General features: G+C 41.3%; 3 protein-coding genes across 7 annotated transcripts; 2 read left to right on the plus strand and 1 right to left on the minus strand.

The window, feature by feature from the left end:
- Positions 1–121: 121 nt before the first annotated feature.
- apex1 (APEX nuclease (multifunctional DNA repair enzyme) 1) lies at positions 122–3,805 on the plus strand. The gene is made up of 5 exons (XM_082510073.1): positions 122–241; positions 1,796–1,914; positions 2,025–2,188; positions 2,270–2,462; positions 2,842–3,805. Exons 2-5 carry the CDS (start codon positions 1,854–1,856, stop codon positions 3,354–3,356), a joined length of 933 nt encoding a protein of 310 aa, XP_082366199.1. The 5' UTR covers positions 122–241; positions 1,796–1,853; the 3' UTR covers positions 3,357–3,805.
- A 109-nt stretch (positions 3,806–3,914) lies between these two features.
- LOC309691979 (uncharacterized protein) lies at positions 3,915–12,596 on the minus strand. Of its 5 annotated transcripts, none has more exons than XM_082510063.1 (9): positions 12,499–12,596; positions 11,288–11,440; positions 11,052–11,150; positions 10,848–10,940; positions 10,423–10,533; positions 7,643–7,766; positions 6,446–7,547; positions 6,174–6,226; positions 3,915–5,189 (listed from the first exon to the last, which is right to left on the minus strand). In XM_082510063.1, exons 1-9 carry the CDS (start codon positions 12,505–12,507, stop codon positions 3,922–3,924), a joined length of 3,012 nt encoding a protein of 1,003 aa, XP_082366189.1. In that variant the 5' UTR covers positions 12,508–12,596; the 3' UTR covers positions 3,915–3,921. The 5 variants fall into 5 exon arrangements, with proteins under 5 accessions (XP_082366189.1, XP_082366190.1, XP_082366192.1 ...); XM_082510064.1 differs by having other exon boundaries at positions 12,506–12,591; XM_082510066.1 differs by having other exon boundaries at positions 11,288–11,490; positions 12,506–12,590.
- Positions 12,597–12,717: 121 nt separating this feature from the next.
- Positions 12,718–19,873, plus strand: selenoo2 (selenoprotein O2). The gene is made up of 10 exons (XM_082510067.1): positions 12,718–13,300; positions 14,175–14,378; positions 14,486–14,663; positions 14,759–14,889; positions 15,012–15,289; positions 15,392–15,554; positions 15,962–16,147; positions 18,752–18,908; positions 19,181–19,372; positions 19,462–19,873. The coding sequence occupies exons 1-9, from the start codon at positions 12,867–12,869 to the stop codon at positions 19,337–19,339; spliced, it is 1,890 nt and encodes a 629-aa protein (XP_082366193.1). The 5' UTR covers positions 12,718–12,866; the 3' UTR covers positions 19,340–19,372; positions 19,462–19,873.
- Positions 19,874–20,390: the final 517 nt, after the last annotated feature.

Genomic DNA, 20,390 nt, shown 5'->3' on the forward strand with positions numbered 1-20,390 from the left:
GCCACGGTAATAAACTGTGTACATTACAGCAGCAAGTACGTATTTATTTTTCAAGAAGACATACAAATGTGGAATTTTTCTCGGTAATTTTCAGGCATGTGTTTAGACAGTCAGTAGTTCAGCAAAGCACGTGGACAGAAGTCTTAGCTGTGCTGTGGCGCGTGTGTTGTGTGTGTGTTTGGGGGGGAGTGCCTGGGAAGCAGCAGTTGTCTGGGCTTTACATCCTGTTGTGAAAGTGCAAGTAAGGTTATTTGCATGTCTTTTCACCGAAACGTGTTTGAAATGAAGACGCTAATTATTCTCAGCGCATTTGCATTCGTTGATAATCAGATAAGCTCGGAGGAAAGCTTGTTAGCTGGCTGCTTATTCTCCATTCATTCTCGGCGTAGGCCGCATGCTTTCTTTGTCAGAGAGAAAAGGCTAGCGGTAGCACAGTCTGCTTTTAGCTAAACTTGTTGTTTAACATGGCAAACTTCCTAATAGCTCATTCTGTTGCTGTTAAATTATATGCATGCATTAATTTTACATCAGCTGGTCGCCAATTTCTACAATGTGTTGAATTTAAAGCACTCAACCAGAGACTTGCACTGAAATAAAAGCTCATCTCGCTTCCGCTTTGTCAGAAAATGTGATTAGGATGTAAATAGTCACATTGAAGTCGGCCATTGTAAGTCTAATTCTCGGCATACAGACAGAGAGAACTAGAAAAACTTACTGTACGTATTTATTGCTCCTCTGCACTGTGTTTATGTTCGCTTATTTTCGTTTTACGTATGTTTATGCGATAGAAGGACTTAATTTTATCCAAATTGTTAACTGTCAAACATAAACATTGATATCAGCAGCATCTGTCCAGTATTAGTTACTTTTATTAATAATACATTTCAGATGTAGTTAAGACGCTCCGCAAGGTTCTGAATGTATCCCTGAGCATCTTTGAATATAATAACATAAGTCAGCAACTGCCGATCATACTGGTGAAATTTCTTCAAGACGTCTCTGGTGTACCTGCTACCTTTACAGTGTTGAAACCTTTTCCATTTCCTTCTATTGTTTTTTTTCTTTAATTTCCGTTTCTAGTTTGTTGGCCTTAATCATGTTTACAGCTCTGTATTCAGCCAAACAACCTATATAAATGCTCTGCTAAATCAATCTAGTTTTAATTTATTTGAATTAAAACTTGAACTAACGCTGATTTTCTGAATTTGTCTTGATTCAGAAAAGAGCTGGTTGCAATTATCCAGAACACAGGATGATCAAATCAAATCAAAATCAAATCAAATCAAATCACTTTTATTGTCACATCACATGTGCAGGTACATTGGTACAGCACATGTGAGTGAAATTCTTGTGTGCGAGCTTCACAAGCAACAGAGTTGTGCAAAATACAATAATGTAAACAAGCAAAATACAAGAATGGCTACATCTGAAACTAATAAATATATGTACAATATATAATAGTATATGCATTTCTGGATGTGTATACTAAATATTTTTCTACGTGTGTGTGTGTGTGTGTGTGTGTACATTTTACAAATTAAATAGAGTAAACAATAAATAAAATATATAAAAATATACAGAGTTGATTGTTTCAGACTGCTGTGGCTTACATTTTAAAATGCTGATTACGTGTACACAAAGACATAAAAGTGGAAACGCAACAAATCCTCAATGTTGAGATTGTTTTCTATTATGTATGAGATTCCTTCCTGTGTGTCCTGCATACTGGTGCAGCATTTGACCTTTGTGCACTGAACAGATGCATTACTTAAATGGTTCTTGTTGTGTTTTTCAGCGGTGCCTGTGGTGTTGTGTGTCTGCGAGGTGTGCTTGCCGTCCGAGTGAGTTCAAGTATGAAGAGGGGCAAGAAGGCAGAAGAGGCAGCTGCGGAAGGAGAAAATGACACAGCCTCTGGTACTACCAGCATGCCCTGATGAACTGAAATGGATTTTTCCTTTACTATAGATAGATTTTCCAACATCATCTATTATCCAACCCTGTGCTATTTGTCTTTCATTTCACAGCTCCTTCAAAGAAAGCAAAGGCAGCCAAGGAACCAGAGGCTCCGATACTGTATGATGACCCTCCTGACAAAATGACCAGCAAAGACGGACGCAACGCAAACATGAAGATCACGTCGTGGAATGTGGATGGGCTGAGGGCCTGGGTTAAAAAGAAGGGCCTGGATGTGAGTTTGCTGTCTGGAGAAGCATTAATTAGCTAGTTTTGAGACTGACTGATACTAACAAGCACATTTGTCTTTTCCCAGTGGGTGCGAGAGGAGGATCCAGACATTTTATGCCTACAGGAGACAAAGTGTGCAGAGAAAGCCCTCCCTGCTGAAATCACCTCAATGCCTGAGTACCCTCACAAGTATTGGGCTGCATCAGGTGACAAGGAGGGTTACAGTGGGGTGGCTATGCTCTGCAAGACTGAACCCATCAAAGTGACCTATGGAATTGGTAAGGGGGAACTTTGTGTTCTGCTTAGTTATTTATGGTGCCTAGAAATGGCAAAAAAAACATGTACAGCAACATTTTAAAGATGTGTAATCTTCTATGTTTGAAGTAAATGATTATTTTAAATTATTAGTGGATAACAGCAAATAGGGACTGTTTAGCATGAAGCCCCATTGGTAGTTTAGAAGGTCCTCCCATAATGAGCACATTGTGTGATTACCAGATTCCTGCTCTTGAAAAACTAATGTTTTTGCCTTATCAGTATAAAATTTTAGATGAAACCAACAGAGACATTTTTAGTATGCTTTACCAACACATTAAACCTATACAAACAGTTTAAGTACTGGTGAAGCAACTGACTTAATTTTGACTAATATTCTAGGCAAAGAAGAGCACGATAAGGAGGGCCGTGTCATCACTGCCGAGTTTCCCAGCTTCTACCTGGTGACGGCATATGTGCCAAACGCTAGCAGAGGCCTTGTTCGCCTTGATTACCGCAAAACCTGGGACGTGGACTTCCGGGCGTACCTGAGTGAGCTGGACATGCAGAAGCCCCTGGTGCTGTGTGGAGATCTCAACGTTGCTCACCAGGAGATCGATCTGAAGAACCCCAAGGGGAACAAGAAAAATGCCGGCTTCACCCCCGAGGAGCGCGAAGGCTTCAGCCAGCTACTGGCGGCAGGTTTTGTCGACAGCTTCCGCGAGCTCTACCCCAAGCAGACCAACGCCTACACCTTCTGGACCTACATGATGAATGCCCGCTCAAAGAACGTGGGCTGGAGGCTCGACTACTTTGTGCTGTCATCCTCTCTGTTGCCGGGCTTGTGCGACAGCAAGATCCGCAACAAAGCGATGGGGAGCGACCACTGCCCTATCACTCTGCACATAGCTGTGTAAGTTCACTCTGAGTTCAACAGGCTTTGCATAACCTTCAGTCTGTTCATACGTCTGTTTCAACTTGTATAATCCGGTCACTCTGAGGTGTCTTCTCTATGTGCTGCTCAAACTCACTCTTACAGTAAAATCAGCGTTTCATCTTGGTAGTTTAGGACATACTTTCTTGTACTTTTCCCCCCCTCTCTACATAAAATGTCCTTCCTTCCTGTAACTGAATTCTGTCCCTAAATGAGATCCAAATTTCTTTTGACAATTTTATAACAAATGCAACACTAAATAATCAAAATGTGTAAGCTAATTTTCAGGAACTGCCAGATATTTGTTACTGTGTAAAATGAATCAACTGCTGTTAAAAGAAAATAACGTGTCTTGTTGTAAACATTTTTTTCCCCAAACCTTGGTTAAAGTTTCTGTTGCCACACTTACCAATAAAAGACTGAATTTCTATAGTACCTTGTTACTTTTATTATTTGAGGAATTCAAGCCAAGATGACAAACAAACTTCTAGTCAGTGTGTTTTACCTGCAACACAATTCAAATGCAGTCAATACAATGAAAATCATTTCTATGGAAACTTCATGACGTGTGTCCTCTGATGCATTTTCAGATTATAAGACTGCCTGAAACCCTTCCCACATTCTCCGCAGACATAAGGTTTCTCCCCTGAATGTGTTCGCTGGTGTCTTTTCAGGCGGTTGGCACTCAGGAAGCTCTTGTCACACTCGTTGCAGGCGTATGGTCGGACTCCGGTGTGGTAACGCAGATGGATAGTAAGGTAGCAAGACTGAGTGAACTTCTTGCCACAGTGGGGACACTGGAAGGGCTTGTGGCCTGTATGGAATCGTTCGTGCTTCAAAAGCTCTGCGTGGGAGAAGAAACCCTTCCCACAATCAGAGCAGAGATACGGCCTCTCACCTGAATGCGTCAGCTCGTGTCTGACAAGTGTTGCCTTGTACACAAAACTCTTGTCACACTGTGAGCAGCTGAAAACGTTTTCTCTGGTGTGGCAGCGCTCGTGTTTCTTCATGTTGCGTTCTCTCTTGAAGCTCTTGCCGCAGAAAGAACACATGAATGGCATTTCCTTGGAGTGGATCTTCATGTGGCTCAGAAGACCTCCCTTGTAGAGGAAGCCCTTGCCACACTGTGTGCACATGTGTGGCCGTTCTTTCTGATGAATACGCTGGTGTGCAGTAAGAGCTGCTCGGTAGGCAAAGCTCTTTCCACAGTTGCAGGTATGGACTCGTTCCTCCTGGTGAGTCTGGAGATGCCTGTTGAGGTAGCTGGCACAGCTGAAACTCAAATCACAGCGAGGACATTTGTAAGAATCCTCTGACTTGCCAGCATCCAGGCTGTGGGTCTTTAGGTGCCTCACCAGTGCTGACTTCCAGGTAAACGCGCGCCCACAATCTGAACACAGGTACTCCCCATTTTCCATGTGGGTGCTCTTGTGCTCTTTCTGAGCAGCCAGGGACTTGAAGACTTCCCCGCAGATCACACACTCGTACTGGCGTCCCAAGGTATGTGTCTGCTTGTGCCTCTCCAGCGACTGTTTGAAAGAGAAATGGCGCCCGCACTGGGAGCACGAGAAGGGCTGCTCACCTGTGTGGATGCGCTGATGGGCTTTTAGTGAGGAAAGGAACCTGAAGCTTTTCTCGCAGTCTGCACAACTAAAATTTCCCTCTTCATCTGTGAGTGCCTGAAGAACTGACTTGTCCTCAGTGATCTCAATGGAGTGAACGTCATAGATGTGCTGCTGATCCTGTGCTTGTTCTGAGTGATGGAAGGAGCACTCAGGACAGGAGAAAGCAGCCGATGAGCTGTCTGCTGCAGAACCTGACAAAATGATCATAAATGAGAGTAAAAAAAAACAAAACATACTAAAAATAAAACAAAATCAATGTTGGATAAATTGTTATAACTTTTGTGTTTTAACAGTTACATGCTTTTATATTTTTTGTTGTTTAATAAGGTACTTCAGGCTTATTTTCACTGCTATGCACTATAAGAGGCCACAGATACGCCTAGCCGGTGACCCTAAATGCTATTTGACAGTTATATAAAGCATATTGAGGTGACTTGTTTTGAACAGCTCTATATAAATAACCCTTGAGTTAAAGTAAATCGAATGACATGATTCAAAGGTGACGAAGCTTCATTAGATATGTCATAATATAATACTTATACTAAAAAAAGTTGACTTTGAGGGGGTCAGGTGGAATTCAAAGTAATTCAATTTTTTTTCTAGCATTAACAAACTAAGCTCTCCTGTTTCCAAGTAGTTCATTATGTGGCAGCCTGACTTCGCACTGGCTTCATCAATCCTACCTTCATGTACAGTTTTTAAAATTAATTTAAGACTGTACCGATAACTATACACAGCAGGAATATTGACCAGGACAAGGTGAACTGGTTGTTCCACAGTTGAGGATAAACCTCCAGATGACCTTGCTTTTGCTGTCAGATCCCCTGTGCCATGAAATCACCTGCCCAATGAGCCAATCCTAACAGAATCAGTGACCTCCTTGATCACTTCTCATGCACACCCTTGTAGATTTGCGTTTATGTGATTTTTATTTTATGATCGCCCTTTCTTTTACTATTTCAATTTCTTAATGGATTTTTTTATTCCTTTATTAGTGTGCTTGCGTTTTTAATAAAGTTATAATTTCTACATCTATCAATACTTTGACATTTATAATATTATATAAATATTATAAATAAACTTTCTATTCAATCTTATTTATGAATTGTTCTCTCTGGGATTTTGTATTAATGGTGCAAAGATTCAGTAACTCCAAAATGCTAAAGAACACTTGCTCTCATTAGCATCCTTCGACGAGACCACAGGTGACCCATATGAGTGTTCTGCACTGTAAAAGAAAAGAAAAGAGACATTAATCAAAAATTATTTTAATCAGCCTCTTTCCCATTATTTTTATACTCAATCATATGTACAACTACACTTGTAATAAAAAGTGTAAGCAAAACAGGATGTTATGTTTCAGAGAGCATGCATCATGCCACCACAACAAAATCAGGAACTAGCTAAACCATATCTAAAACATGACGCATCAAAAGCAAGTTTTTACCAGCTTAAAGGCAAAGGCTTCAGTGGAGGAGGGTTTGCACTCGTGATCTCTTTCCTGCTTTTAGTCATCATTTGCTTCTGTAAATTTATCAGCTGGATCTTCATGGTTGGTCTGCGTTTGCGCCCACTTGTACGGACCTTGACTGGAGTAATGACATCATTGTCAGGTTCAGAGATGAGACCCTGAGGCTCTCTGCCCTTATGTTGCTCACCGTCTGGGCTGCAGTTATCATCTGCCTGCACCTGGCACTGCAGTTCAGAGAGTTCAACATTAGCCTCACTGATGTTGGCCTCGGCCATCGCAAAGTCTTTCCCATCTTCACAGCGGTCTGTAGGCACGTCTGCAGTCTGCCCATCAGTGTGAGTTTTTAGATGCCTCGCAAGCGACAGCTCCCAGTTAAATGTCTTGTTGCACTGCTGGCAGGTGTAAACGTAGTCTTTCATGTGCGTTTGCTTGTGCTCAGTGCGTGCTGACAGGGAGTTGAAGATCTTTCCGCAGATGAGGCAGTTATACTTGCGCCCAGTTTTGTGTGTGTGCCGGTGTCTGTCGAGGGACTGCCTGAAGGAGAAGCAGCGGCCACAGTCGCTGCAACGATGAGGGCGCTCCCCGGTGTGGATGACTCTGTGGGCAATTAGTGAAGACGCAAACTTGAATTTCTTTTCGCAGTCAGGGCAGTCATGCGGCCCCGCAGGCATTACAGGCTGAGGGGATGCCGAGTCAACCATGTTCACTTCTGAATGGGCGTTTGATTTTTCTTGTCTTTCTTTCTCATCTGCTTCACCTGACCCCTCTTCCTTGGCTCTCTCTTCAGCAAATGTGACCAATGAATCTTCAGCCACTGCATTAGCACCTCTTCCTTCAAAGCAGTGTTCTCCCATCAGCACTTCAATATCAGTGCTTGGACCCAATTCAACCTCTGCATAATCAGTCACTGCGATTATTTCAACTGCAATGTCATCCACAAATGTCACAGTGTGTGCGTCTTCACCGGTACCCTGTGGTGGATCTGACTCGTTGGCCTGTTCTATACATTTTGATCCTCTGCTGGGGAGGACTGCAGAGAGTGAGGAAACGATGCTGTCGCCCATACTTGAAGGTGGAACTGCACAAACGGAATGAGGTAGATTCATGAGTTACTTCCACTGGTTTGCACAAAAATGTAAAATACAATTGATGCGATTGCAAGAAGTGACTAACCATGTTGCTCTAAATGCGCAAGGTTTTTGTGGTGTTGGAGCAGATTTTTCAGATCTGCAGGTTCACAGACTGCATGAACACAATCCTCCAATGCAGAGGATTCAGCTCTGAGCCAGGACACAGTCTGTGGTAAAGGTAATAAATATGCAGTATACTTGAATTAATTACCTAAACACAGGTTTGAACTTCAAAAATAGCTTAAAAACAACCTGAACCATTGGTATTATCAAGTAAAATGTGCCTTTACTGTAGTTCAGGCATTATTAGTACAAGTGATTAAATAAATGAAAAGGCCTAAATCCTCAGAAGTGCAGACAGTTACCAGTTCCTAAACAGTGTTACTAATGCACGTGGCATTATTAGCAGTGACATAATGTAGTTCGTATTAATCATAAACTTTATCTTTTTCCATATGTCATAACAGGTGACACTACAATAAGTAGGTTTTAAAATATTAGGTCACAGCTTTCATTTAAGAGCATTAATTTGTTACGTGTTGATTCGACCTTTTGCAGTTTTCTACACATCTATAATACAGACCCATACAGGATCCTAAAATTACAACAGGTGTAAGATTCATCACTGGTTTAGGACTAAGAATGCAGAAGCATTTTAATAATAATACTATTATTATTATTATTATTATTATTCATATTATTATTATTATTATTCATATTATTATTATAATATATTTTTAATAAAAATACATTTTTAACTTATTTTGACTCATTTAACATATAATTTATTAGCAGTAATTTCTTGTGTCATTGGGCTTGAAACTTTACTAAAACTGACTGCTCAGAGTAAAATATGCTGACACAGTGAAAGCTAAACAAAGACACCGAGTTAGACAAATACAAGGATACAAGGAGCTCTTATCCATTTACCTTTAAGAGTTAGACAAAAAACACATTTTGTGAACTGATGAGCATGAGCATATAGTGCAAAGACTACTGGAATAAATGCTACATGGACAGAAAGTTGTAGGTTTTCAACCAGTTTTGTTGTTTGGATTTTATGTACATAACCTTTTTATTGTTATTGTATATTAAAAAATATTTTAAAAAATCTTTAAAAAAAATCTGAAGCCAGATGGCATAAATATATCCTGGGTATACCGAACTTGCTTCATAGTACAGGGCCAATGACTCTCTGCCTGACTGAGGCTTCAGAATTTTCCCAGCAACTATCATCAACCTCGAGCAACCAAACACAACCAGTCAGGAACTAGTGATGGGATTTTAGGCTCTTTTTGAAGAACCGGCTCTTTCGGCTCGGCTCACTAAAAAGAGCCGGCTCTTTCACAAAAAGAATTACTAATGTAAAAGAAAAAAAAAAGTGGTTTTATTTATATATAAATATATACAGTGACCCCTAGAGACAAAGCACATACAAACTCCAAAAATCACGTACAAACTCCAAAACACATTTCTAGCATTAACTGAACTTCCAAACCAGAGCTACCTAGATCACTTAAATTACACAATTGAAAGCACATGTGTATTGTGTGTGTGTATTTATACACAAGCACTCATATATGTTCAAATAATTGAAAAAAAAAAAAAGTTCATTTACCTGTTACTACCACACACCAAATCCGGTTGTTGGTACTTGCTGGCTTGTGTAGCCACTAGGTAACAAAAGCTCAACACTGCGCCCAGCATCCTGGAGCACTTCTGTTGTGTTTTGTACGTGTTTTGGAGTTTTTATGTGCTTTGTCTCTAGGGGCCACTGTAAATATACTTTTATTTATTCACTCCACATAAAATGTAATAAATAAATCATATAATACAAAAACCAACTATTTACATTTCAACTTTTAACTATTTAAATTTTCAGCTTTTTCCTTTTAAACAAATTTAAAGTGAAACAACACAAAACACTGCAAACCACAACACAATTAAATATAAATTAAAATACGAAAACAAAAAGAAGATGCACATTCTCTGTCATATGGGCCTGCATGAATAAACTTTCTGAATCCTTTATCATCCGCAAATGAAAATAGTTGTAGATGATTACTATACCTTTCTAATGTGACATTGTTGTCCCTGGCTCTCTTTCCCTCCCACTCTGTTCCTGTGCTACTGAGAGTGTAACTACTGCCCCTCCCCCCTCTTCCCAGCGCAAAGCACAAGGCTCGCGTGCGGAGTGAAGCGGAAAAAAAGTGCGAGAGAGAGGGTGAGAGAAAGAAAAAAAAAAACCCCACGACTCCCAATAAGGTGCCGGCTCGCGTCGTTCACTTCAAAGAGTCGGCTCTAAGAGCCGTTTCGTTCGCGACCGACACATCACTATCAGGAACACTCATTTTTCGCTCATGACCAGTGGCTACAAGATGATTGTGGACTGGTCTTTAGGCCTGAGTGACTGGGGCCTTATTCACTTGATCCTACATTGTCACCATGATTGTCCAAAATGGCAGACAACTTAATGTCACATCTCTATAAAATCTCAATACATCACTATCACCATGACTGTAATAATAAACACAAAGTAGAATTGCCAACTTTCTGACATCAAAGACTCAAATTACTGAAGCTTCATATATGCTGTATTAAACTGCATTAAACTTAAGAGCTGTACCAAATAGCTGTAAACATACAATTAATTGGGGTGGGGTCTTTTTGGTAATTTTGTGGGAAACCTCCATATAACACTTCCTTTATATTACCACATCAGTATTTGTACAATGATCCTATATAGTGACTCACTAAATCATAGTGATTTATTGAACAAATTTTATTGTTACACACTGTATTTATCAGTACAACACCTCTCACCTGCTCAACGTCAGGAACAGGCAGCAGTTGAGCCAGTCGACAGTAGAACTCCCAAAACAGCGTCTGCAGATCACGGTCATACTGAGATCCAAACTCTGCAGGAAAGACTTCCTGTGATAAAAACAATGTTACTGGAACCCAAATAAAAACCACACCCAGACACTGCAGCAGTGTAATATATTATTTTAACATTTTAACCCCTAAAAATAATACATTTTGGATATTTTGTTTCTGTCATCATTATTATCTTTTATGGCATTTTCATTCATGCATTCTTAATTACAGTAAACAATAAAGAACATGGTGTATTGTAGCTTGATAACAATAATGACAACAGAAATCTGCTTCATATGAAATTTACTGTCACTACAAATAACACAATTGGGTGCATTTGGTTTAACGGGTTGTAAATTATGCTGCCTCACCGTGAAAAAGTCTTGTCTCTCTTCAGGGTCTTTGAGGAGAGTCTGAATCAACTCAAGAAAGGTAACTGTAACATCCTCTTTTGAGGCTTCTATCTGCAACACATGTATAAAAATTATGTTCCTCATAAAGCCATGACTAAGCGGATTAAGGGTCAAACACAGGTGTGCTGAATATGAAAACTTAATCTGTGTATAAACACTCACATCTACCAGGGTGGTGTGCGACGATTTAACCTTGTCCAGGTAACGCATGATAAACTCAGGTTTCACAAGGTCTTCATTTCGACACAATTCAAGAATATACTGTTTAAGGGGAAGAAAAAAAGTAGAAAAGCCCTTTGTTCACAGCACAGTTTACTAGTCATGTAGTTTATCTGCATCCATGAGGGTGATGAGCCTAAAGCCTTATTTTTTTTAAAATAACTATCATTAGTACTCACTCTAGCTCTTAACCCTAGGTTCAGTTGAGTCCTGTATTTGCACATTAGCAGCTCAGGGACCATATCCACCACCAATGAGACAAACTCTGCCACCTTCCAGTAGTTCATCACGTCCTGTTTCTTTAGCACCTGCCACATTGACGCTGTCATAAGCTGCAAAGGAGATACCAGAAGGCGCAGTGATGCCAGAGGTAATGAGTCACCTGTAAAGAAAAAGAAACCACTGAAATCTGTACTTCCATTTATGCTTAACCAAAAGCCCATCGTTTCAGACTATCCAGTTTTTTTGTTGTTGTTTTTTTTTAAAAAAAAAAGGTTGCATGCCCTGTAAAATTTAATTAATAACAATGAAATGTAATTATGCAAATAATTTACATCTTATATTTAATTGAGAATAGGACAAAAATTGTATATAGACACCATATTGGAAAATCACATTAGCTTGTGATGTTAACGATTACATTACACCAAAATATATATATGATTTTGGGATGTAAACTTTAAGTTATCATTTACAGTTACTTCCGAGACATTATGTGATTTTTTTGTATTGAATAATAAAAAACGGTATAATCAATAAAACAAATATGGTGTTAGACAATAATATTATGTAGTTCACAGTGAGCAAAAGCGTTTTCGTTCATTACCTACTGGAGCTTTTTGTTTTTGAATGCAACCTCCAAGTGAATGTTCAACAACAACAATGTTTCTCAAACTCCGTTACCTTCATTTCCCCCATGTTTGCTACCTAGTCTGTACATTCAGCATTCACGTTCATAAGACATGCTGTAAAATTATTTGTCAAGGTAACCTTAGCACACAGGAATAAGACAATAAGCTAGCATACAGAGCTAATTTCAAAGGTATGTTGTATACTTAAGCTAATTTTGCTAGGAACGAATCCCTAAATGTCTGCGTTAACCCAACTGTGACCTGCTCCTAATTGTTTAGAAAATGTGTTTTAGTGTGTTAAGTGTTCCTCCACAAACCGACCTCTGGAGGTGGCCATTAAAACCCCTGAATCCATCTTCTTCTCGGATCGGTGCTGAAAAGTTTGATTAGCTGCTATTAGCTGTTAGCCTGACAACTACCCACACAGCCAGAGGAAGACACAGCTCTGAACGCGGTCGTTATCCAACTGGAAGCTCTTTTCTAAATTAAGCGAGCTGCTAGAGGAAAAACGTATGAATATTAAAAACACACATATTTACATCATACATGTTGCATTTTTGTTGCTAAGGGCTTCTTCTTCTTTATATATATATATTTTTTTTTACGTTACGTTACATTCTTCGTCTTGTTACCGCCATCTGCTGGAGATTCTTTGTATAACGTCCCATGTTCCCCCAAATAAACTTCTTTTGCCCCCCACCCCCTTGTTGTTGTTGTTTTTTTTACAAATAACACTGATGACAAATTATTATATTTCTAAACTTAATATTTTCATACACATAATTTAGACCTCATAGAACTGAATCCTTGGGGCTATTTCACACTCGTTGACATTACAAAGTCCCAGACACCACCACACAGCTGTGATTATGAATGACTGGCTCATATTAAGCCGCACGACGTCTTCATGGAGTCTGCTGAGTGTGTTCCGTCGGCTCTGGGGCGCTTACCTTTCAATAACACCGTATTGAAAAAACTACCAATAGATGACTCGGACCAACCCGGGTCTCGGGTGGTGCCAGAGGCTTGTTTCTCCCGAATTCGGGCTCTCCAACCGCTGGTCCGACCTGTTTTTGTGGCACTATCACAGTCAGCGCTCTCGCTACTGGGCCTGAGTGCGCAGGAGGTGCTCAGCGATCCTCTGGGTCCGGAGTATATGAGTGGCTCCAGGCTGTTGCCAGGCTCCGAGCCAGCGGCGCACTGCTACAGCGGGCACCAGTTCGGGCTGTTTGCGGGTCAGCTCGGAGATGGGGCTGTGATGTATCTCGGTGAAGTGGAGTCTTGTGCACACGGGAGATGGGAGGTTCAGGTGAAAGGCGCAGGAGTCACACCTTACTCCAGGTATTGTTTGCTTCCCACATATGTGGACACCACGTTTTGGGTTGTCTAGACCAAAATACTAATCTCAGTTTTCAAACATTATACAGACTCATCTCATGGACAAAGTTGATATTTATACATCCGGGACCGTTTTTCTTCTTGCTAAATGATAAATAAGGTCACTTCAGTAAGTGACATAGCAAACATTAGTATAGCTCACGTGAAAGCGTTCACCCGGGCAGAGCTGCTTAAGAGATTAACTGCCTGGCACACATTAAATGCTGCTCAATAGCTGTGTGCCTGTTACAAATAAGCGCACCCAGCCTTTCCATCTTATTTGATTAGTGTAGGGGTGTTCAATTAAATGTTAAGGAGGTTAAACAGAGAAAGTTCCCTCTAACAGAGGTCGAAATAATCATACTATTCCAAAAGTGTTATATGCACAGCAAACATCTGACTGTCAACTAAAAGAAAGAAAGTAGCTATAATTCAGCAGTCTTAATCCATTATTTATTATTATTTTCACACTGACCTGGGGGTAAAGAGCTTTTGAAAAGGTTTTCTTCAAATTAAAAATAAATCAGTAAATAAATAACAAAAGGATGTAGTTTTTCAATCTTTCCTAACCACATTTCTAGCACTCAAAGAAAAACTTTTTTCCCATGGCTTCCCAGTGGATGAAGTTAGCTTAAAAAAAATCACCTTTAAGGACCATTGGATGCAGCTGAAGTTAAGGGGGAAAGCCCCTCTCAGATTTTAAGAATTGTGCTAGTATTATGACTTGATTGGAATTGATCATAAATTATCTCAGCCTTTGTTTGAGTTGCTAAAATAGCTTGGCCACTTGATGGTTACTGAGAGCTGAATAATCTGACATATTTTTGGATTTTCTCAGAGACGGCGATGGCAGGAAGGTGCTGCGCTCCAGCATCAGAGAGTTCCTTTGCAGCGAGGCCATGGCTGCCTTAGGGATACCCAGCACTCGAGCAGCATCCCTTGTTACCTCTGACCTTTATGTCAGCAGAGATCCACTCAACAATGGCCAACGCATTCTTGAGCGCTGCTCAGTTGTCCTTCGTGTCGCTCCTACATTCATCAGGTTGCCACACAGGAAGCAGTATAGAGAGAAAAATATAAGTAATAATGGTGTTTTTAAAAAACAGATGCTATCATGGCTCTTTCTCTCTTTTTTTTTCATTTTTGAAGGTTTGGCTCTTTTGAAATCTTTCTGGGCCGAGATGAATTCTCAGGTCTGCAGGGTCCCAGTGCCGGGCGGGATGATATCCGTGCTCAGCTGCTGGATTATATTGGTGGCACTTTTTATCCTGAAATTCAGCAGGCTCACAGCATCCGGAAAGACAGGAATTTGGCTTTTTTCAGAGCGGTGAGAACTAACAAAAATTTCACGTGTTTTACTCTCCGTTTAGGTTGGTTCATTCCATGCTGGTGTGTCAGTTTTCAGTTTCTGTTTATTTTCAGGTGATGACGCAAACTGCTAGGCTAGTGGCCCAGTGGCAGTGTGTTGGCTTTTGCCATGGTGTCCTTAACACAGACAACATGAGCATCCTGGGTCTTACCCTGGACTATGGCCCCTTTGGCTTCATGGAGAGGTATGCAGCGGAGAGTAGAAGCCTTACAGTCTAACTCTGCAGTGTTTGGAGGCATAGTAACTGAAAATTACATTCTGTGCTTGTATTATATTATACATGATGACCGTCTTTCTGTGTGTCAGATTTGATCCAGACTTTGTCAGCAATGCCTCAGACAAAAAGAGGCGCTACTCGTACCAAGCACAGCCATCTGTGTGCCGCTGGAACCTGGCTCGCCTAGCTGAGGCGTTGGGCTCTGAGCTTGATCCAGCAGAGGCAGGAGCCGTCCTGGATGAATTCATGCCCACGTATAAGGCGTTCTACCTATCTATCATGAGGAAAAAGCTGGGCCTTGTAAGAATAGAAGAGGTAGAGGACCGAGAGCTTGTATCAGATCTGTTGCGTGTCATGCACAACACAGGTAAAAAAAAAAAAGGATTCTTGGAAGCCTAATCATTAAGCTACCTATATGTCCTCTCCCTCTCACTCTGTCACCATTGTGCCTTGGTATTATGCCTTCCAGGTGCCGATTTCACAAACACCTTCCGCTTGCTGAGTCGTGTCCCCTGGCCTGAAGAGGGCGATAGTGAGAGAGCCACTGTGGGCTCAGTGGTGGACCTCATCCTAGAGCAGTGTGCCTCTATTGAGGAGCTAAAGGTGGCTAATAAGCCAACAATGGAAGATCGGTGAGGGGGTGTATGGTGGCTGATGTTCTTTTCATAGAACAACCAGAACATGTATATAAGATCTGCCAATTGCCCACCATATACTCCCAATGTTACTCGAATCCTTGCTTACCACTGTAGTTTCAAATCGTTACATCTGTTCTTCTTTTTATATGCTAGCAATTCGGGAGCCAATCTTACCAGGATAATCTGTAAGTTAAAGCTAAGTTTTCTGGTATTTTAAATGGGTATATTGTGGAAGACTCTAATATGTATATATGGAAAAACCAAGAAGCACTAGAGGTGGACTTAACCCTGGAGAACCCATGGGGTCAGAGCCGACCCCATTGGTTTTCTAGGGAAACCATGGGGTCAAATTTGACCCCAGGGTTAAAATGAACTTTAAACATAACCATGTCTCTTTTTAGTGAACTGGCAATGATCCTGTCTCTGGCACAAACCAATCCACTCATGTATGGCATGGTGGCAGACAGCCCAGGTATGACCGAACAGCTTGAATTATTGGGCCGACTCAAGGAGCTCGTCGAGACCAACCAAGATGACCTTAAAAGGAAGCAACGTGATGACTGGATCCACTGGATTGGTCGATACAGGTATGAAAAGAAAGCCAGAATTTTTTTTATGGCTTCTACAAAAGCGGCTGGTGCAGCACATTAATTGAAAAACTGATTTGGTCCCTAGATCCCCCAATCTGCAAGAGCACTGAGGGTACTTGTGATTGATTGTGTTGCACTCTGATTTGTTGGAATAGCATCGCTGATGAATGTTTACCAGAAAAACTGAAAAGAAGATGCAAAACAAAAGAATAATTGTTGTACTCTACATCAGCGGTCTCTAACCTTTTTTGCACCATGGACCGGTTTATGTTCAGCAATATTTTCACGGACCGGCCTTTAAGGTGTAGCGGATAAATACAGCAAAATAAAACCAGTATAAAACCAAAAAAAATTTTTTTTTCATAACACACAGGAAAAGACCCAGGGAAACACAGTTAACAATAAAAACGATAAAAACCATGAATTTTACACCTGAGCCTCAACTTTCGTGGCCCGGTACCAAACGACTCACGGACCAGTACCGGTCCATAGCCTGGGGGTTGGGGACTGCTGCTCCACATCCAACTCATTTTATATTGTGGGCAGCACACATCTTCACACACCCCCGTTCTCTATTATCCATTGGGGCGGATGGGCTGGGAGAAGGTGTTAGCTGTCCAATTGGGGTCTGGGATATGAGGCCTCCCTGCTGCTGCGGAGCTGGGGGCAGTCTGCTTGCCTCCACCCCAGGGGAAAGGGTAACACCTCCTGGGTCTCCTGGGTGTGGTTTCCCCCTCTGGGGGCGAGGGTACCTGGACCTGGGGTATAGAGTATGTTTGGGGAGTGTGATTGTGTGTGCAATATGTATTTGTGTCTGTTTTTACATTGGGTGAGTGCCAAGTGTTTGTATATGTGTGCATGAGGGTGGGAATGCACATTTGTGTCTGTGTGTGCCTGTTTGTCTGTGTCTATATGTCAGGTCGGGTCTCAGACTCCACCTCTCTGGGAACATCTCAGGCCCTCCAAAGTATGGAGGCCTATCTCCCCTCACCACACTCCCTGCTGGTTGCTGATGCCCTCAGGCGTGGCACATACAGTCCTGCTGTGCACTTATGGGAGAGGGGTTATGTCAAGGCCTTGAATGGATGACCTCCAGAGCCGGACTCAGATAGCCCATTCCTTTGCCATTAATGGCCTGACTACCTTCAGCACCGCTGGGATGGAACAGCATTATTTATTTTATTTTAATTTATTATTTATTTATTAAAATGTTGGTGGTTCTTGGTGTCTGGGGCTGGCTGCTCAGGTATGTACTGGCTGGATCTCCTCCATGCCTGCTTGATGCCCTGGGGGACGGAGCTATGTCTCCCTACACCATCTAGTAGATCATTACATGGAGAAACCTTTTGAATACAAGCGCGGTCATCCACACAGGTGTGCACACAGGTGTGCACTGTTCATAGACACAAACTACACCTTTCTTGGCTGCTACCTCAAAGCACATTGTGCTGTTGGTCCTGCGTGCTGCAAAACAACATTCAATATTTAGTATTTACTGTTATTTACACTTAGCTAGATTAATGCGATGGTGTTGTGTGGCCTCTCCCTTAGAGATAGGGTGAGAAGTTCGGCCATCCGGGAGGGGCTCAGAGTAGAGCAGCTGCTGCTCCACATCGAAAGGAGCCAGGTGAGGTGGTTCGGGAATCTGACAAGGATGCCCCCTGGGCGCCTCCTGGGTGAGGTGTTCCAGGCATGTCCCACCAGGAGGAGGCCCCGGGGCAGACCCAGGACACGCTGGAGAGATTATATCTCTCGGCTGGCCTGGGAACGCCTTGGTATTCCCCCGGATAAGCTGGAGGAGGTGGCTGGGGAGAGGGAGGTCTGGGCCTCTTTACTTAGGCTGCTGCCCCCGCGACCCGGCCCCGGATAAAGCGGATGAAGATGGAGATGGATGGATGGTGTTGTGTTTATTATGTTGCGCTTTTTTTTTTTTTTTTTTTTTTTTTTTTTTGCATGTTTTCTGTCTTTTTTTTCTCTCAACAGGTGATCCGGGAGATTTTCTTTCTTTTTAAGTGTCCTTTCTCACTGTCCCTCTTCCCCTCTGTTTTTCCTTTTCCTTCATCTTTCTTTCTTTCTCCCTTTCCTATCCCCCAGACATGTCTGTCCCGTTTGTAACAACTGAAAATAAAATAAATAGTAACAACAAAGGTTGATCAAATGGACCAATACAGCAAGGCCGTGATTTATCTATCTATCCATCCATCCAATATGAAACAAAAAGCTTTTTCTGCTTATCCAGTTCAGGGCTGTAAGGTGGCTGGAGCTGTGAAAGGCTGAGTACATCCTGAACAGGTTTCCAGTCTCTTGCAGAGCTCACACAGAGAGACTGGCAACCACCTGGGCTCACATTCACACCTAAGGGAAATTTAGAATTGCCAGTTTAACCAAACATGTATGTCTTGGGACCATGAAAGGAAGCTAAAGTACTGGAAAGAAGCCACATATAAATAGTACATGCAAACACCGCACCACAGTGCTGCCTAGCTAAATATCTGTTCATGCTTATTTACACAATGTTTCAGATTGTATGAATCAGCAGGAATATCTGTTTTACCCCATCATTTTTCTACCATCTTGCTTTTTTATGTGTTTAAATCTCAGGATGCGTTTAGGACGGGAGTGTGATAGCACAAGTGACTTACCTGTTATCATAAAGGAGCGACTCAAAGTGATGAACGGCATCAACCCCCGTGTGGTCTTACGCAATTACATTGCTCAGAATGCAATTCAAGCTGCAGAAAAAGGAGACTTCTCTGAGGTTAGGCAACTTTTTTTTTTTTCATGAAACTTTAATGTAGTCCTTAAGTAGTGAATTTCTCATTGAAGTGCTTGTTTACCTCAGCATTATTGTTGGAATTAATTGAAGTGAGTACAAGTCAGTTAAATTGAGTCCGTCACTAGGTGGAGAAAAACATGTTTCAGTCATCACCTGCCTTGTTGCATGTCTAGCAGCTGTTTCATTTCTTTGAGTGAACTTATTGTACCTCCAGTTACAGGTCATTTAAAGGTTATTATCAATGTGTCCTGCAGATTGTTAGGGTTCTCAAAGTTCTCAAGAAACCATATTCTGATCCTGAAACTTTGTTTGGACCTGATGGATGTGGTGAGATGGAGCACAGTGGGGCGGAGCTTGATGTCGCATATGACGGGAAGCCTCCAGCCTGGGCACAAACAGTTTGTGTCACATGATCCTCGTAAAGCCTCCGAGGCAGGTGGAGGAAGGTCTGTAGGACAGCAATTTTACAAGCAAATGATATCTGTTGTTGCCATTTTGTTATCAACAACTCACTTATTTTCCATTTTCTTCTCAGACTGTATTTCCTGCTTCCTGTTAGGAGGATGTGATGCAGTCCTCTGTGTTCTGGTGTTCATTGTTGTGCAATTAGTTTGGTATTTGTGTGATCACACACTTTTATTTCAGTGTGCAAATGTGTCTGATGAAAAGACTAAAAAATAGACAAACAGAAACGTCACTGCTGATGAAGTATGATGGCTCAGGCTACCAGTCACACAATGATCTGCCTGGGCTTGAAACACAAATGAACATCAGGATATAGCTTAATAGTAACAAAATGAAGAAGTTTAAATTGCTGAACATGATATGATTAGTGGCATAAGCATGTGAGAATTTGTGGGTATTAGTTAATAACAATATGTTGTTTGTTAAATAACATGATTTTAGACCTGTTAATTAAAGTCCCAATAAATCATTTGCAAATAATAGCCTGTATACTTTACAGCATTTCATTCCTAATTATTTTGTAATTTCTCAAATGTGTTTATTTTTTATCATTTGTTCACTATAATCATGTACATGTCTTACATTTACTCAGAAATAGTAATAGCAATACAGATAGATGACCGTTAGTAAGAAAGCCATTGTGATTTAGTTACATACCATCTAGGGCAGGGGTCTCAAAGTCCAATCCTTGAGGGCTGGTGTCCTGCAACTTTTTCATGTGTTTTCATGTTGCAAAACTTCTGAATAAAATTAGTAGGTCATTAGCAAGAGTATAGAACCTGACTGCATGTTTTGAAGTGGCAACCCCTAACCCTACTCAAGTAAATTGAAGTAAATGTAAGTGTTTGGAAAAATGTACTTCTAAAAGTACTTTTATTGCAGCATGTTCATTCACTTATGCGCTGCTGTAACATGAATCAAATGACTAAATTGCCACCTCAGCATGCAGTCAAGTTCTATTGAGTCTTGCTAATGACCCTACCAATTATATTCAGAAGT

This window comes from Aulonocara stuartgranti, assembly GCF_965226115.1.
Source record: "Aulonocara stuartgranti genome assembly, chromosome: 17".
NCBI lineage: Eukaryota > Metazoa > Chordata > Actinopteri > Cichliformes > Cichlidae > Aulonocara > Aulonocara stuartgranti.

Coding starts and splice junctions, on each gene's coding strand:
- apex1 (XM_082510073.1), top strand. CDS start 1,854: ATGAAGAGGGGCAAGAAGGCAGAAGAGGCAGCTGCGGAAGGAGAAAAT. Junction 2,189..2,269: donor TTAAAAAGAAGGGCCTGGAT/GTGAGTTTGCTG, acceptor GTCTTTTCCCAG/TGGGTGCGAGAGGAGGATCC. Junction 2,463..2,841: donor CAAAGTGACCTATGGAATTG/GTAAGGGGGAAC, acceptor CTAATATTCTAG/GCAAAGAAGAGCACGATAAG.
- LOC309691979 (XM_082510062.1), bottom strand. CDS start 12,314: ATGGATTCAGGGGTTTTAATGGCCACCTCCAGAG. Junction 10,534..10,847: donor AGAGACAAGACTTTTTCACG/GTGAGGCAGCAT, acceptor TTTTTATCACAG/GAAGTCTTTCCTGCAGAGTT. Junction 6,227..6,445: donor AAGCCTTTGCCTTTAAGCTG/GTAAAAACTTGC, acceptor TTTCTTTTACAG/TGCAGAACACTCATATGGGT.
- selenoo2 (XM_082510067.1), top strand. CDS start 12,867: ATGGAGTCTGCTGAGTGTGTTCCGTCGGCTCTGGGGCGCTTACCTTTC. Junction 14,664..14,758: donor ATTTGGCTTTTTTCAGAGCG/GTGAGAACTAAC, acceptor GTTTATTTTCAG/GTGATGACGCAAACTGCTAG. Junction 14,890..15,011: donor CCCTTTGGCTTCATGGAGAG/GTATGCAGCGGA, acceptor TCTGTGTGTCAG/ATTTGATCCAGACTTTGTCA.